Raw genomic sequence first — 16,764 nt, forward strand, 5'->3', positions numbered from 1 at the left:
CCCTGCATGATCTGATGCGCACCCACAGCCAAGTGCTGTGTACGACGAATACGACGACATCAAGCTGGCTGTTTAATCTGCCAGCACTCATTGTTACTGCAGACAAATTTATACATCCCTTCTTTGGATTTAGACTGGGAAGGGAATGGCAAACGACCAAGCATACAGGGATATACAAGGAAATCCAACACAGGTGGAGGCCATTCAGCTCATCATGCATGCACGAACACCACACTAATCCATCCACACAAGATCCAAGGAAGAAAGTGCAAAAAAAAGTTTTTAATTAATGAAATAATTTTTTTTTTTTGTAGTTTTTGTATTTTTCTTTTTCCCTTTTCTTCCCCTCAGGGGAGAGGGCATGGGATTGGTTTAAAACACACATCAACCACACAACACCCCTTGACAAGACCCCCACCAACAGCTCTCCATACACATGTACACAACCACCCATCAATGCTCAAGCTACCTATAAGTCCTATCAACATCCCCATACCCCTCTATCTCCATAACTTCCAGGTACCTATCTAATTCCAATTTAAACTTATCTCCTGTTTCTGCTGTCACTACCATTCCAGGGAGACCATTCCATGCATTAACTACTCTTTGAGTGAAAGTCCCCGACCTGACTACCGTCTTAACTCTCCTCTTATTTACTCTCAGGCTATGGCCCCTGGTTTTACCACTGTCTACTCTGTTGAATAATTCATCTTCACTTATTTTATCTCTACCTTTCATTATCTTAAACATCTCCATCATATCTCCTCGTAACCGCCTCCTTTCTCGTGTATAAAGCCCCGTCTCCTTCAGCCGCTCCTCATAGCTGAGTCTTCCTAGGCCCGGAATCAATCCAGTAGTCCTGCGCTGAAACCCTCTCTATGGCATCTGTGTCCTTCCTGAATTGTGGTGACCAGAACTGCACACAATATTCTAGATGTGGCCCTCACTAAATTCCTGTACAATGTTAACACCACCTCTTGATTTATAACTGATCCCCCTCCGAATACAACCTAAACCCCTATTTGCTCCACCTATAGCTGCCTAGCACTGTGCTGCCTGTTTACCTCCCATATCTATTACCACCCCCAGATCCAAGCATACACCTTGGTCATGCTAATTGGCAGCAGCGTTTGTTCTACTGAAGATTGTGTTATTTTGATTTTCGTTTACCTTGGTTTCACACTCATGGAGCCGTTTATACATACATCACATGAAGGACAAGGAAATGGGGGTGATGCCACTGTACTTTGGTGTAGGTTACATTAAAATTTGTACAAAATTGGACACATCAACACTGGCAATTCGTTTACAGAGTTAGTCCATCTGTCGTCACAGACTGGGAGAGATATAATTATTTATTTTCCCCTTGCTCGGATTTTATATCCCGTTAATATTTAGGAACAGCATTTTTGTTGAAGTTGGTGAAAACCGAAACAAATCGCTCTTGTTCTGTGTCTACCCAGCAGAGTCGTATGTCGGAACTACTTGAGGTTCGTCGTGTCGCTACTTTACCCAGATGCCCAAAGTAGATGAGTACCGTGGATATGGACGCCATTTTTGAAGAAGTCGAGCTCATGCAAAGGCCTCACAAGGATAAAGATGGCGGATTGGAGGAACAAAGAAGAGAATGCATAATTGATGAAGAAAGAAAATTTGTTCCAGACGACCTATGTAGACTTCAGGAGGAGTCGGCAATTGAGATTCATCCAAGAGTAACCGTATCACGGTCTTTCGGAGATGGAAGCCTTGATGGTGATGATCAGCAACATGTTGAGACGAACACCAGCCATCCATTGCCCACAAAGCTGTATCGTCGTCGGTGGCTCATTGTACTTATCTTTTGCTTGTACTCGCTCGTCAACGCGTTCCAGTGGATCGAGTACAGCAGCATCAGTAACATCATCCGCGAATACTACCAAACCAAGCACGTGGCCGTGGACTGGCTCTCCATGGTGATCATGGTTGTATACGTTCCGTTTATCTTCCCCGTCACGTGGCTGCTTGATAAGATGGGTCTTCGAGTCATCGCACTGTTGGCGGCCTCGCTCGATTGCCTCGGAGCCTGGCTCAAGACCGCGAGCGTTCGGCGCAACCTGTTCGGCGTCACGGCCCTGGGTCAGTTTGTTTGCGCTGTGGCCAATGTTTTCATCTTGGGGATGCCATCACGTGTCGCTGGACTCTGGTTTGGTCCAAAAGAAGTGTCCACCGCTTGTTCAATCTGCGTGTTTGGGAACCAGGTATGCAGGACAACATGGCAATCTCACCCACGACACCTCTTGCATACTCTTTATGTATATATATATATTAATTTTTTTGTTGGGGGGGGGGACTTCCTGTTGAAGTAAGTACAGCACATTTTTACTCTTCTCTCCAAAGCAGTCATGCCATTGTGGTGGATGCTGTTTAGGTTGTATTGTTATCACAGTTGTTTATATTTAAACATTTAGCTTATTGCACTTGCATTGGGACATTGGATTGTATGGAGACACGGAATGGTTTGGAATTGCAAAAGGGGTTAGACAGGGATCCATTCTCTCCCCTGAATTGTTCAATCTGTACAGTGAGCACATCGTGAGGAATCAAACTTGGATGACATTGAGATTGGAGGACGACAGATCAACAACTTAAGGTGTGCTCATGAAACCACTCTGTTGGCTGAAAGTAAAGAGGCCTTGATGAAACTGCTGTGGACAATGAATAAGGAAAGTGAACTTTACTTTATTTAAACTTCAAAAAAATTAAAATCTTAGAAGATCGAGCTGTTCGGATTGGTCGTCGGTCATGTGGAAACGGTGGGAAGTTTCATTATCCTGGGTTCTCAGATTGGAGTGATTGGAGGATGACGGTTAGCATTGTGGAGAACAGGAATGTCAGGATTCTCCATGATCTGAATATATTCAAATCTTAGAATGCAATCGCCTTGAAGAAACTGTGACGTCGGTGTATCATTTGGTGTTTTTCAACTTCATGATCCATCACATAAACCTGGGATGAACTGGTAAAGTGCTGGCTGATCACAATCTCAGTACGAGTAGTGAAGTAGGGGAAAACTCCTCACTAACTAACGATCCAGGAGGTATCGAATCAGCGAGGAGACTGTGGCCATCATCCAAGAAGCATTTGAAAGTTTTTTTTTTCACGCAAGTCATTGTGATGGTGACGCATCTGGTGAACAAAAGATTCCACGGTCAACAATGAACTAAATTGTCAAAGTGAGATTGAATGAACGTGCTTACAAGATTCAGACGGTTCGAGTGGTACAGGAAGAGGCGGTACCATGCGGTGATTGGATTTGTGTCAACAGTTCAAATCAAAAATGCCCAATTCCCCTGGGTTTCTTGACCAGTCGACATTCCACATCAGTGGTAAAGTCAAACTGCCACAATTACTGCATTTTGGCGGTGGAAACATCTCGGGCAGTTTGTAATCATGAAAGAGATTCACAAAAAAAAATGAATGTCTGCTGTGCTCTCAGGAAGTCCGCATCACTGGTCCTTTCTTTTCTGAAGAAGCAACGGGCAATGGTGAACGGTCACTTTGCAATGTTCCAAAATTTCTTTATTCCTGAACTACGACAATGAAATCTTTCAGGAGCATCTTCTGCCACTATCCTTCAAATGTACGATGGTTCTTGATCGACGTCTTCCCAGACTAGTGGATCGGTAGACGTGGACCATTTGCTTGGCCTCCTCTTTTGCTCGACCTCTCCCCCATTGGGCTACTTTTGAAAGGGCTTTGTTAAAACTGTTGTTTACTCATCAAAATCACATTCTTTGCAAGATATTAGGGTTGGGGTCACAAATGCTTTAAGACAACTGTTCACCACCATCTCAAATCATCCCCAATGAAAAACCGTGATATTTTCTACCACCGTTTAACGTCCCCCTATTCCCATCCCCAAGCCCTCCGAAATTTCCAGGTTTTTTTTCTTCTTGACAGTTTTTTTTTTTTGTCCTTAAACTCTGCCGTTGGTGTTTCCACCCACTCTCTCTCTCTACTGTTCCTTTTGTCCTGTTACCCCCTGGTCTGTTCAGTGTCGTAGCTCTTCCACGAGCAATTGATTGAAATATTCAGCAACAAGTGGAAAACGTTTTCAACAAGTTGCGAAATCTGATTGATTGATTTATTACGAACAATGGTGGTCCATGTTGAAACCTAGAGATTTGAACTGTATTTTGTAAAAGCTTTAAATCCTTAAGTTCCTTTACAAGTAACCAACGCAGAAGGAGGCCATTAGGCCCATCAAAGTCTGCACTAGTATTAGATACCAACTTCTGGTTATTTATCCTTTCAACTACTAAGCATCAAGCAAGGAAGCAGCACATACCATTTTTAAAGCGTTTGGTATGATTTGTTCAGGATTCCAACCTCTAACCCCCCCCCCTCCCCCAACCAGACTCACAACACAGCGGATGCACCGGTCTGGTATTTATGAAATATGTTTTCATATGACATATCCCATTCAAAGTTACTAAAGTCTTGAGTTGCACACAGACTTTATAAACACCACGCATGTATTCTTGACATATAATGCCTCCATATCTCAGTGTTCACTCAATGTTGTCTATTCTGTGCGGAACAGCTTGGCATCGCCCTGGGCTTCCTGGTGCCTCCGTTGGTTGTGCCCAATTCTGGGGACATGAACCAAGTCGGCGAGCGCCTGTCCATGCTTTTCTACGCGGTTGCGGCTATAACGTCGGTCCTCTTCATTCTTGTCTTTCTTTGTGAGTGATGCTCTTACTTCAACTCGCTGGTCCTTGTGAACACGGCGTAACCTTTCCATGTCATGCATGGCCTGATACCAACTGATGTCGTCTAACCCTGATGTATTTCTGCTGCTTTCGTTGAATGAGTCGACTTGCTGTTTATTTGCTTTGATTATGACGCGTCGTGTGAAAAGTTTTCATCCGAACCTGAAATAGAGGTTAGTTATTTGTTTTATTTATTTATTTATTTTTAGTCCAGTGTCAAGGCTTGTGGAGGAACTAGAACACAGAACTGATCAGGATGTAATGGAACAAAAAGAACAGCAGAAAGAGGGGAGAAGGGTATCGGCAGGGTTGAGGGACAAAATAGAGGGAGACGCATAAATATGGAATGAGGGCCAGCAGAGGACGCAGAAAGTCAACAAGATGGGACTGCTGGAAATTCTCAATGACAGAAGTGGAAGGATGTCATGGCAGAGGGTGGAATAATCAGCAAAGAGACAGAGGGGATTTTCCAGAGAGTCAGAGAGATCATTGATGAAAATCAGGAATAGGACTGGGCCCAGAACACAGCCTTGGAGCACTCCAGCCTCGACAGGGAGAGCAGATGAAAGGATTCCGTTGAGAGCCGCACGTCAGCTACGAGAGTGGAGGAAGTTAGTAAGCCATGTGTGGAGTTGATCTTGGATCCCATAGGCAAAGAGTTTGGAAGGCAAGGCAGGATGTGTCTGTATTGAATGCTCGAGATATGTACAGAGAGACGGCCCTGATTCCATGTCTGATATTTGGGGGCCTCCATTCATTGTTGGGATGTCCAAGGTGAAGTGGCCTGCTCGGAATCCGAACTGGTGGTCTGAGATGAGGCCATTTGAGAAAAGGACGGATTTGATGTTGACTGTGATGATGTATTCCATGACCTTACTGATGATTGGAAGTAAACTGATAGGTCTGTAGTTGAGTAGTTGAGGGGATCAGTTTTTGCACCTTTTTTTTATGTGGTGCAGTGATGTTGGTGGATTTCCGAGCAGATGCAAGATGACCGAGCGAGCAGGATTTACAAGATCAACAGAACAGGTTTTAGGACACGTGCGTTGATGTCGTCTTATCCGGTTGCAGAGTCGAGGGTTGAAAGAATCTTCCCCATTTTCTCAAGTGAAAAAAGACACAAGGTACCTGTGACGTCATCTTTATGACGTCATTCTTCTCTTTGCCCGCAGTGAGCAGATTCAGGAGGAATTTCCTCTTCCCCACATGCCAACGCACAACATCAACACTTCATGTGCACGGAACATCTGATTGAGTTTCAGTCATTCATCTGAGATAGTAACCATTTGAGATTTTGTCATCAAATGTTCAACAAACCTTAATTATGAGATTTTAGATATTTTTTTTTAATCTGTTGTTTTTTTTATTTATTTATCAAGTTTAGTTCAAGTGCAAAGGGGACGCGGACGGGCTTTGAATTGTGAGACCGTTTCTAGTTTCCATTGGTTTTACACCACTCCAGTTCTGTCGTCCGGTCGCTGGCCTTGCAGTCTTGTGTGTCGAAATTGAAGACATGATGAGGGGATATATAAATAAATACTATCTAGTAGATAGTAGAGTATTAAAATAGTACACGGCATCAATAAATATTGTAGCATCACTATCATTACTATTGTAGTTGTATATTTCATGCAGTATTCTGGGATGGCCTCGAGGTGTGCACACTCACCTCTGAGCCGACTAGTCTGGGTACGAATCCCGACCCAGCAACAAACTGTCATCCTGGTGTCTCGCAGGCACGGCGAGGTATCGATCGATGTGTGCCGTCCCTCGCGTGGACGTTAAAAGGGCGTCCCTGCCGGCATTAGTTTGTCGAAGTTAAAGATTCCACGGTGTCCTTCGTGAAGAGTAGGCGAGTTCTCAGCGGCACAATGAACAAACAACAAATTCCTGTCCGAACCAGCAGAGGGCACTGCATTGGTGGCACAACAGCGCTTTCAGCCAATATTGCTCCTTACAGTCTTCTGCTTCATACCAAAGAAGAAGAAAAGGATGATACAGTTTTTTTTGAAAATCTACTGGGGAGGAGGAAATTCCTCCTTAAAGAAATGCCCATCTGAATGCAGTGAGAAAGGTGACGCAATTGTCGTGACGTCGCTGGTACCCAGAGTGCCCCAGGAAGTGACATCACTTCCCACAAGCTCAGTGGCTGCGTTTGTCTCGTGTGTTTGTCTGTGCGTCCATGTGTGGCAGTTTCACCATGACCATGAGCCTTATATCCTGTTTTAGAAAGAATCTCCATTAAAGAGGGAAAAGGTTGGCTAAAAGGAAGACCCAAAGAAACAGTAACAGCCAAATATTGCAGGAAAAAATGAAAAGACTTAAGGAATTCCAGGTGTCTTGCGTCCCAAAACGTTTGATCACCTTTGAAATAAACTAAATCCTTTCCATCGATACGTCAAGTGTGGAACTCGTTTGAGAAAGTCAATTCCACCAAAATCTCCAGTTTTGTTTCGTATGCTCAATTCCCCGTTGGCTCGAACAAATCTCCACTGAAAACTGATGGACAGGACCGACCACAAAATCCACACTCCGTCAAACCATCTCAGTTACAACTGTCATTTGAAAGAAGTGCCAGTTTTATGGCCACAATATCCTTTGCATCTGTGTTTACAAGTGACATTCTCAGTTTGTCATTTCATCTGGAAGAGAGGAACCTTATATTCGTTTGAGAATATATAATGATAATGATAATGACGATATAATCATCATTTTGATCCCTTTCGCCTTTTACTCTCATTTCCCAGTTTTTAAAGAGAAACCAGCATTGCCACCCAGTCCAGCCCAGGCGGTCGTGTGGTTCAACACGCCGGACGAGGATTACTCTTACCTACGCTCCATTCGCAGGCTCACAATCAACCCAAACTTCATAATGCTCACCTTTACTTATGGTAAGCGCTCAACCAGGCCACCAACACCACGAACAACGTCCATCCACACAGGAGCGAACACAAGAGGCCCTTCTGCACATCATGCATACAACATATTTTCACCTTAATTTATTAATCCATAATCCATTCATTTCCTCTTCTGGTCACACTCAATTACCCTGTGAATCTTTTTTATTTTTATTTTTCCATTTTCCTTTTGATCGTGGAAATTGATTTAAAGCATGTAACCAGATATTTGGCATTTCCAAGCCACATTGATCTGCAACTCCCACAATACAAGCTGAAGTCAGGCCTGCGGAGCACTGTGCAATCATGAGTGTGTTGTCTTTCCCACAGGTATAATCACTGCTGTGTTCTACTCCATCTCGACACTGCTTAACCGCATGATTGTAGAGCAATACCCGGTACCTCCATTTTCTTTCATTCCAACAATAGAATGTCTTGTACCTTCTTAAGTTTGTGCACACATATAAACATAACCTCGTGATCCCAGCAGTCCATTTGGGTCCACTGCAGGGTGAAGATCTCCCTCCTATAGAGAGGTGTTTGGCATATTCACTCTGTTCGCCAAGCATGTGTTGGGGAGAATGGTACCTGCAAGAGCTCACCTACTCCTCACGAAATATACCACCATGGGATCTTTAATATCCACCAACTAATGTTAGGAACGGGATCCGAGCAGAATGTCCATCCAAGGAAACCCACATTTTATGACGTAATATCCTGCCTGCAAAACGCCAATCTGACGGTTTATAGCCGAGCTAGCTGATAATAATCAAACCCAGACCAGAGAACTCAGAGGCGAGTGCGCTACCTATGTGCTATCAATTTAGAATTGATGTATTGTTGCGGGCCGGGTATCGGCGACGATCACGACCGCTGGATGGAGCTGCAGAGTCGACTCCACCGAACACCCGGAATCTAGATCGTACCTTTTGGAAAACTCCGACAAGTACGGGTCCCTTACCGGACCGTGAATCGTCAATAATTCCACCACGTGGTACAGGGTTATTTGCCAATCTTCAAAATACCTAGAAATCCACGTGGCGAGTTACCGAGTACTCACACCCTCGATGGCACCCGTACGAGTCGAGCCATTAGCGGGCCCGACCCGTGCGCAACCCGAGCGGACGGTTGCCGAGTTCCGTCGGACCGAATGTACATTTACAGCGGCAACAGCCTTTATAATTCACCAACACGTGTCAGGCTAAGCCATTGTAAGAAACACAGCAACGGACTGATACATTTAACAAATGTATTTATTTATAATGGGGCAGGGGAGCACGCAAGAAGGCAGACTTAACCGAATATAGAAGGCAAAGTAATTTATGTACAAGCACTTAGTATATGCAGTTTTACTTAATAGACTGGCACCACAAACATACACACACATACACCCAAGAACCGGTGGCCACAGCCTTTATTGAGGCCTCCACCTCGGAAGGAAAGGCGAGCTGAAGACCAGAGCCTGCCTCAGACCTGTCCACCTTGTGTGGTCTTCGAGCTGGAGGGGTGGCGGGACTCGGACCTTTCGCGTCTGAGTTGAACGCAACAACCACTCGTGTCAGGCGAATGCGATCTCCACTCGTGTCACCCGTTTCTCTCTCCTGGTTCACCGACAGAGACATGGCGCGCGACCCCTGTGGCTCTGGTCGAGGAAGGATCTCTCGAGCTCTTCTCCACCGACAGAGACACGGTGCGCAACCGACGTGTGGTTCTTGTGGAGGAGGATCTCTCTTTGTCCGATCGCACCGCGCCCTTATTCTCCCTTCTCCAGGGGGGGGGGGGAGGGGGCGCCTCCAACCTCCCCGCTCTCCCTCACTGGATGGTTTGGCACGCAGAATCACTCGTCGCCCTGTCATTGGCCAAAACGAGCAGCAAGTCCGTCAATTGGCCCGGGGGCGTGGTGACGTCACGCGGACCGCCTTTCTCACCGCCACGGGGTCTGATTGGCTGAGTGGCGGCCACCTCACTCGTAGCACGCTGATTGGTCGAGGGCCGCCGCCAAGCTCCTCCTTGAACTCCGCCCACCATGGCGTCGTGGCGTCGGCCAGAGTGAGGTGAAGGTGAGGGTGATCCTGGCGTTGTTGGGGTTGATGGTGGTGTAAAAATAAAAGAAAACCCTGACTATCAAAATAACTCACAGCGCGTGAACATTTATTCACCCATTAAACAAGGGACGGGGACCCTAACTAAAGAACACATACTTACCGATATAACTGTTCTATAGGACTTGTATGTTTGTGTGCTCATGGCTTCCAGATTCGCAACTGTATATTATATAAATATATATATATATATACACACACAAAAACAACAATAAATACATATACAAAAACATTTACATATACACACACACACACATACACACACACACACACACACACACACACACACACACACACACACACACACACACACACACACACACACACACACACACACACACACACACACACACACACACACACACACACACACACACACACACACACACATACACACACACACACACACACACACAGTACATTGCCATCAGACTGGGTGGTGTTATGGTAGGAGCATCTGCTCTGAGTTTGGGGGGTCACAGGTTAGAACCCCGGAGAACCCCGGCCCAGTCATATGAAGGACTATGAGTACCGCGGCCGAGGAAAATTAAAATTTTTGCACTCCACACCACCCTGACATACATTTTGCTTAAATAATATGTGGATGGCCACAAAGTCAAACAATAGTGTACTTCAGAAATATGATACATTTTGTTTGCGTGAAGGAATTTTTGTCCATTATGAATTGAGGGTTTCATGGAAGAGCTGTCACACAGAAATTCCACACCTGCACGGAAATAGACTGCAGACAACACAGGACTTGACATTGGACAAACACGGCCATTGACCTCTCGGACGTTACTTCCTTGGAACATACCATGTGCCGGTAGCGCCATCGCATGCTATTGCTTTTTCTTTCCGTCGTCAGCAGGGCAATTTTAGGAAGAAATCTCCACCCCTCTCCCCAAGAGATACCTCTACCCACGGGGTTTGTGTGTGCCCTATCCTCTAAATGCTGAAGCATTAAGCAAGGAAGCAGTACGTACCATTTCAAGTCTTTGGTATGCCTCGGAGAGGGTTCATACCACCGACCTCCCAGACTCAGAGGAGACTCTCTGACCTTCTAGTATGGTGAACTGTGAAACACTTTTAAAACCCGTTTGTTTGTTTACAAAGAAAGAAGGATTTACATGTGTTTCGAGTCTGTTGTGTTTCTGTGATTAAATATTCATAACATTGCAATATTTGATGAAATAAAGCGACAGCATTGGAACAGGCAAACTGTAACTATTCCTGTGCTGCTTGTTTCAGGGTAAAGAGGTGAGTGCTGGGAAAATCGGTCTCACCCTTGTTCTTGTTGGAATGCTTGGATCCATTATCTGTGGCTTTTGGTTGGACCGAACCAAAACCTTCAAGTATGTTTTACGGGTTTTATGCGCAACAATATCAATCGTGGGAACATGTATGATACTTTGCAGCTGGAAATGCAGATGCAGTTACATTACGTGGACCTGATTTGTATTGTTTCAGTTTTAAGTTTGTTCACTCTGAAGTTCTCGTCGTCTCTGACATTGTGCACTCATTTCCCCTAACCCCCTTTACTCCCTCCCCAATCGCCCACAATAGGCAAACGACTTTAGTTATGTACGGCACCTCCTTGCTGTCCATGATCCTGTTCACCTTCACTCTCAGCCTGGGTCACCTGTGGGTCGTTTTCCTGACAGCCGCCTGCCTGGGGTATGTCGTGTGATGTGAACAATCCCATGACGTGTGCATGGGGTAATGCCAATGAAACACAATTATAATCACAATAATTATGACCGAGTAATTAAAGGACCATGAGGGATTTTTCATCTTTGAACATATTATTTATATTAACAAATTGTTCAATGAAACGTCGAGTCTGCAATCGGGTCTATCGTCAAATTACACAAATAATTATGATGCAAGGATACCAGGAGGCCATGTCAACAAACCTCTTCTGTATCCAAACCCATTAACTTGGTAATCTATCCACATGATTAAGCCTGGTGTTGCTTTTAACGATGGAGGTGGTTGGCTTATGGTCTTTGGGTCTCGAGTTTGAGCCCCTGTCATGCGTCCTTACAATACTTATTTCACCAACCTCGGAAGGATGACAGGCTGAGTCAACCCCGCCTGGTGTTAATTCAGCAACCAACGGGGGCTCAAACTCAGGACCCTAAGATCCCAAGCCAGCCACCCCAACCACTAAGCGAATGCCAGGCTTGACTGACCAACCGATTGATCGGGTGGACAGACGGACAGAGGGACGCCGAAATTTGGAACACATTACCTCGATGTACAAAGGATTTACTTCCGATTTCGTCCAGTAGAAGCTGAGAATCGAATGTTCAGTCGCTGTGTTAAAGTTGCAGAAAGAGAAACCATCCCATATACGGGGAGGGGCGCTTCGTGCCTCCCTTGATGAAATGGTTGTGGAAGTCTTAAGGTGCTTTGTCACCTCCACATTCATGAACAAAGTCTCCATTGCATCAGAATCACGGGGGTTGGGGGGAGGTTCTAAGTTCTAGGGTAATCTCATGAAACCAGTGGGAGAGGGGCGGCGGGGGTGACGCTTGCCCAACTTCTCCAGGTTCTTTGTGGCTGGCTACATCCCTGTGGGTTTTGAGTTTGCAGTGGAGTTGACATTTCCCGAGTCCGAGAGCACCTCTTCAGGCATTTTGAATGCTTCAGCTCAGGTCGGTCCAAGATCAGGTCGGTACACTGCAGTGTTCCCACAGGTGCATTCATCCCATGTTAGGAATACCACGCTGTGGGTGATGTTGGTCATCGTGTGTGATGAAAGGCTCCTTTGTCTGTAATACAAGGTGCACCGGTCATTGTATAGAACGATTTAGATTTTGGCATGAAGGTGATTTACTGTAGCTCACAGTACAAAAACGATTTTTGTACAACTTGCATCAACAATATTCTATCATTGTAGAGTTTAACAGTTTTATTCTTCGTGAATTGTATAGATTCACCGCAGTATAAAGAGAGGAGTTGCATGTGAATGGGATAACGCGTCTGACTGTTTGTCACCATGGAAACCTTTGTTCATTGCTGTTTACCAGTCTTCTCCATTTGAGTGACTCACGTTGACACTTTTGGATGCTCGTCCTGCAAGCAGAACCAAAAGGCTTTTTTGTAAACAGACATCAAATCTGTGAAATCGTTTGAGTCCGGACATGTCGTTATATTTGTCAGCCGAGAAACTTTTTGAACACCGCTCGGAGCGACAAGGGCAGGGGGTGCACGATGCGAGAATGTGAACGGGTTGGAGAATGAGGGATAAGAGAGGGACAAAGGAACAGCGAAGGATCTTGCATAGCTCAAACCAGGGGGGCAGTGTGACCTGAATACACAGGAATGTGTATTCATTGTGGAGGTGTGTATTCATTCACAAATGTGGAGGTGGAACACATAAAGAGAGAATGAAAATGAATTTTATTTTCTGATGAGCAGGAGGAATGTGAGGGTAAAAAAGGAATAAAGTGTTGGCTAAGCAATTAGTGTGGTGGCTTGGGATCCTAGGGCCCTGAGTTCAAGCCCCGTTGTCCGCTGAATTAACAACCAGGGGGTTGACTCAGCCTGTCATCCTTCCGAGTTCGGCGGAATGAGTGCCAGTGTACTGGTAATGGGGGCACAGCATCAGCGGCATATCTGCGCCCCTACCCAATGATGCAACCAGCAGCCAAAAGGCTGCACACGGAGGGAAGGGGTATTGATGGATTTATTTAAACTTGAAACCAGAAATCTTTTTTTTTTTCGATGCATTCGCGGTGCAAATTGAGGAAACCTAATTTTCACATGTTCATCAGCAGACGGTACCGGAACTTCGGGAAGGTGGAGCACAGGAGATTACATTCACGTTTTGGTGACGTAGCTTTGTTTCCGTTTATGGTCGTTCACACTGGCACGTGGACATCTGGGTGTGTGAACTGGTTTATTGTGTAGGAGCTGCTGCCCATCCAGGAACGACACTCTGAGATCGCGAGTAGTGCAACCTGGTGAGAAGGAATACTTGGGAAGACCAGACCACTTGTTATCCCCACTCCAGACAGGAATTAGTCATTTGTCCAGGGTGCTGGTGATAACCCGTCTGCTCTACACGAACGACACCGTGGGATCTTTAAGGTCCATCAACTAATGCATCCCGTCAGAATGAAGTCATGTACATAGCAGGAAATCATGACCATTAGGTTCTGCAACATGCAGTGCAGAGGTACCTTACAGTAGATTTAATGATCAGCTTCAGTAATCCACCGACAAGGCCTTCATCCTCAGCTTCATGGAGTACTGCTCTCCTCTCTTTGCAGGCACATCACACCTTATTCAGCTTGAGGCTTTGGAAACCTCACAACTTAGTTAGCTTGAGGCTTTGGAAACCTGACACTTTACTGAGCTTAACACCATGGAAACCTCACAACTTAGTTAGCTTGACACCATGGAAACCTGACATCTTGCTCAGCTTGATGCCATGGGAACCAAGGCCTTCCAGATCGTTGGAATCTCTCGCAATGAAGCCGACTCTATGTGCCTATCACTTTCCCATCGCAGACAGGTCGGTGGTCGCTCTGTCTTTAACCAGCTCCTTTCTAGTCTTGCACCCTCTGCTCTTTCCACGTTTTGCCCCACCCCCCAGGTTTCTGCAGGGCTCATACAGTCCACCAGCAAACCCTTTGGTGAAACTACCAAAATGCAGAATCACTGCTCACCTCCACTCATTCGTCCCTCTGCTTTCCCAATTTCCACAATCTCTGCATTCTCACTCTTCCCTCCAGATGTTCAAGACAGCTGTTAACCTCCATCTCAGATCATCGTAAATCCAAAACCATGATCTACGCTACCTGTGTTAATCCCCCATCCCCCCTACCCAACCCCACTTCTGACAAAAAATTTCAGGTTTTCCTTCCTGAGATTTTGCTTCTGCATCTGCCTTGCCCACCCCGTGTGTCCTCCCATTGACCTCATTCTTCCGCACGTCCCCTGTTTCTCCAACTCTCCCTCTATTTTGTCCCTTAACTGTGCCATTGCAGTGCTTCCAACCCCTCCCCCCATCCCCTCCCACATTCTTCATGCTGTTTTTTTTTCTGTTACATCCTCATCCGTTCTCTGTCCTCGCTCCACCATGAGCCTCGACTTTGCATGAAAAAAAACATAAAAAATACCTATCTCTTGGTTTTATCCCCCAGGCGTTTGCTTCATTGAGATCATTTCCTGCCAAACAACAATTAAGCACTTTTGAGTGGGGACCTTCCACGTGACAATAATAATGACCTTATTGTTTATATTTTCAACCATATATTGTAGCATGTTCAGTCATTTGAGTATTTGTGACAAGTATTTCAACAGAATCATCTTTCATGATGCGAACTGTGCTCCGTTCTGTGAGTATGAAATCATTTAAGGACTTGCCATTATAATTTGGTTAAAAGTGATGCAAGTCATTATGGAGGTCCATTACCCCACGTGCGGAGTGAAAGGCGGGCTTAAGCAATTGGTTCACTATGTCTACCTGTCTGGTGGTCTGTCTGTCTCCGATGCCAGTCTGTGATAGAAGAACTATTTGATTTCAATTGAATGTTATATTGTGAACATGAATCGGAACATGACTCGAATCATGAACCTGCAGTTTCGCAGTACTTTGGCTCTGAATTTGGCAAATTGTACGGAGTCCCATCCTGAGTGTGTGTGTAGGAGTGATGTAATTGTTTCACTCCATCTGCCTGTCTGGCAGTCAAACAAAATTGAAAATCATCGAAACAGGAAACTTATTGTTTTTTTTTTAATGACGTCATAAAGGACACAAACAACAGGCACGAACAACTACTGTGACGTGTTAAATAATGTGGTGTAAAAGATGGTCAATTAATGGCGGTAAACTTCGGGGAAAAAATGTTGTTGTTTTTACTATATCCTTTGAAACGTTTATTTCATTTTAATTTAATTATATACTTGAACACAGGTGAACACAAATTGCCTTGTTTGCTCTTCAAAAAACACCTTCCAGTTTAGTAGGACTTGGCCAAAATACTCCGCTGGTTTACGTCATCTCGACCAATCAAATTTTCCGCTCGTGCTCTCAGCGTCGGAGAATATCGAGATTCAAACAAAATGGCGGCTCATAAGAAATGTAGGTCGTGCTCGGAAACGCAAATCAAGAATTCAAAAGACCCTTCCATGTCCTATTTCTCAAGACTGCGGGGGTGAACCCCCAAATTTTGCATGGAAATAATTCGAGTAAAGCAGAAACGTTTTAATGTCTTTCTCTGGTTTCTCTTTTTCTCCGTGCAAGGTCTTCGGAGTGATTTTCATTCTAGTCCAAGGCCACCTGGTGTCCGATTACAATGCCTTAGCCGGAAACCTTTTTCTGTGCACCTCTCTTCTTCTGGGCTCCATTATGACAGGTGGGACTATTATCGGATGGAATTTTGAAACGGTCGAGATTTCAAACAAGCCGAGCACCCGACCTTTGTATTGTGAAAGATCGTTAACGATGTATGCTGAAATCACATTTCTCTCTCACAATTGGTGGATGTATTACCTCCTCTAACTTAACCGCTGACAAGTCTGTAACCGTGATCATCACATTTTGGTGTTCAGCAGACTGCTTGCTTACAAGTTCAATTTGTTCCTGCAGGTTTTATCAAGTCTGATCTCCGCAGACAAAAGGCGCACGAGGATGCAATGAAGAGACAGGTGAAGTGGAAATTTACTGATTGCCAACACACCTTGAGTCACAATAACAAATTCTCCATGGATTTTTTTTAAATCAGCGCTCTGGCCACAAGGAATACTGAGCGTCAGATGAAAAATGGACTGCCTTGAAGATGCTTCTAGAATTTCCATACTTTACCTGGTGGTGGAGCTATTGTCTGAATTTAAAATTACCTTTTCTCTCATTTTAATGCATTGCTTTAACTCTTCTGATCATCATTCACTAAACTTCCTGTTTCCTGAGTTATTATGTTCAGGAAAAGGTAATTTCAACCATGTTTGGGAACAAGTCTCATGCCATGTTTACCTACCCCATTACAATGTCCACCCTTC

The 16,764-nt window shown here is 44.9% G+C and overlaps 1 protein-coding gene across 2 annotated transcripts in view; it reads left to right on the forward strand.

Moving 5' to 3' along the window:
* Positions 1–16,764, forward strand: part of LOC147022588 (choline/ethanolamine transporter flvcr2a-like) — a 28,198-nt gene that overhangs the window by 10,788 nt on the left and 646 nt on the right. Inside the window, exons 3-11 of one of the 2 annotated variants that reach the window (XM_085887305.1) lie at positions 1,464–2,237; positions 4,583–4,724; positions 7,499–7,642; positions 7,979–8,046; positions 11,002–11,105; positions 11,317–11,427; positions 12,305–12,426; positions 16,010–16,121; positions 16,355–16,413. In XM_085887305.1, coding sequence (XP_085743431.1) covers positions 1,530–2,237; positions 4,583–4,724; positions 7,499–7,642; positions 7,979–8,046; positions 11,002–11,105; positions 11,317–11,427; positions 12,305–12,426; positions 16,010–16,121; positions 16,355–16,370 — 1,527 coding nt within the window. In that variant the 5' untranslated portion in view covers positions 1,464–1,529 and the 3' untranslated portion in view covers positions 16,371–16,413. Of the gene's footprint in view, positions 1–1,463; positions 2,238–4,582; positions 4,725–7,498; positions 7,643–7,978; positions 8,047–11,001; positions 11,106–11,316; positions 11,428–12,304; positions 12,427–16,009; positions 16,122–16,354; positions 16,414–16,764 lie in introns of those variants that run through there. The other variant, XR_015059799.1, reaches the window with a different exon arrangement.

Source organism: Eptatretus burgeri, chromosome 7, assembly GCF_056783735.1.
Source record: "Eptatretus burgeri isolate ZD-2024b chromosome 7, Ebu_testis_v1, whole genome shotgun sequence".
Lineage (NCBI taxonomy): Eukaryota > Metazoa > Chordata > Myxini > Myxiniformes > Myxinidae > Eptatretus > Eptatretus burgeri.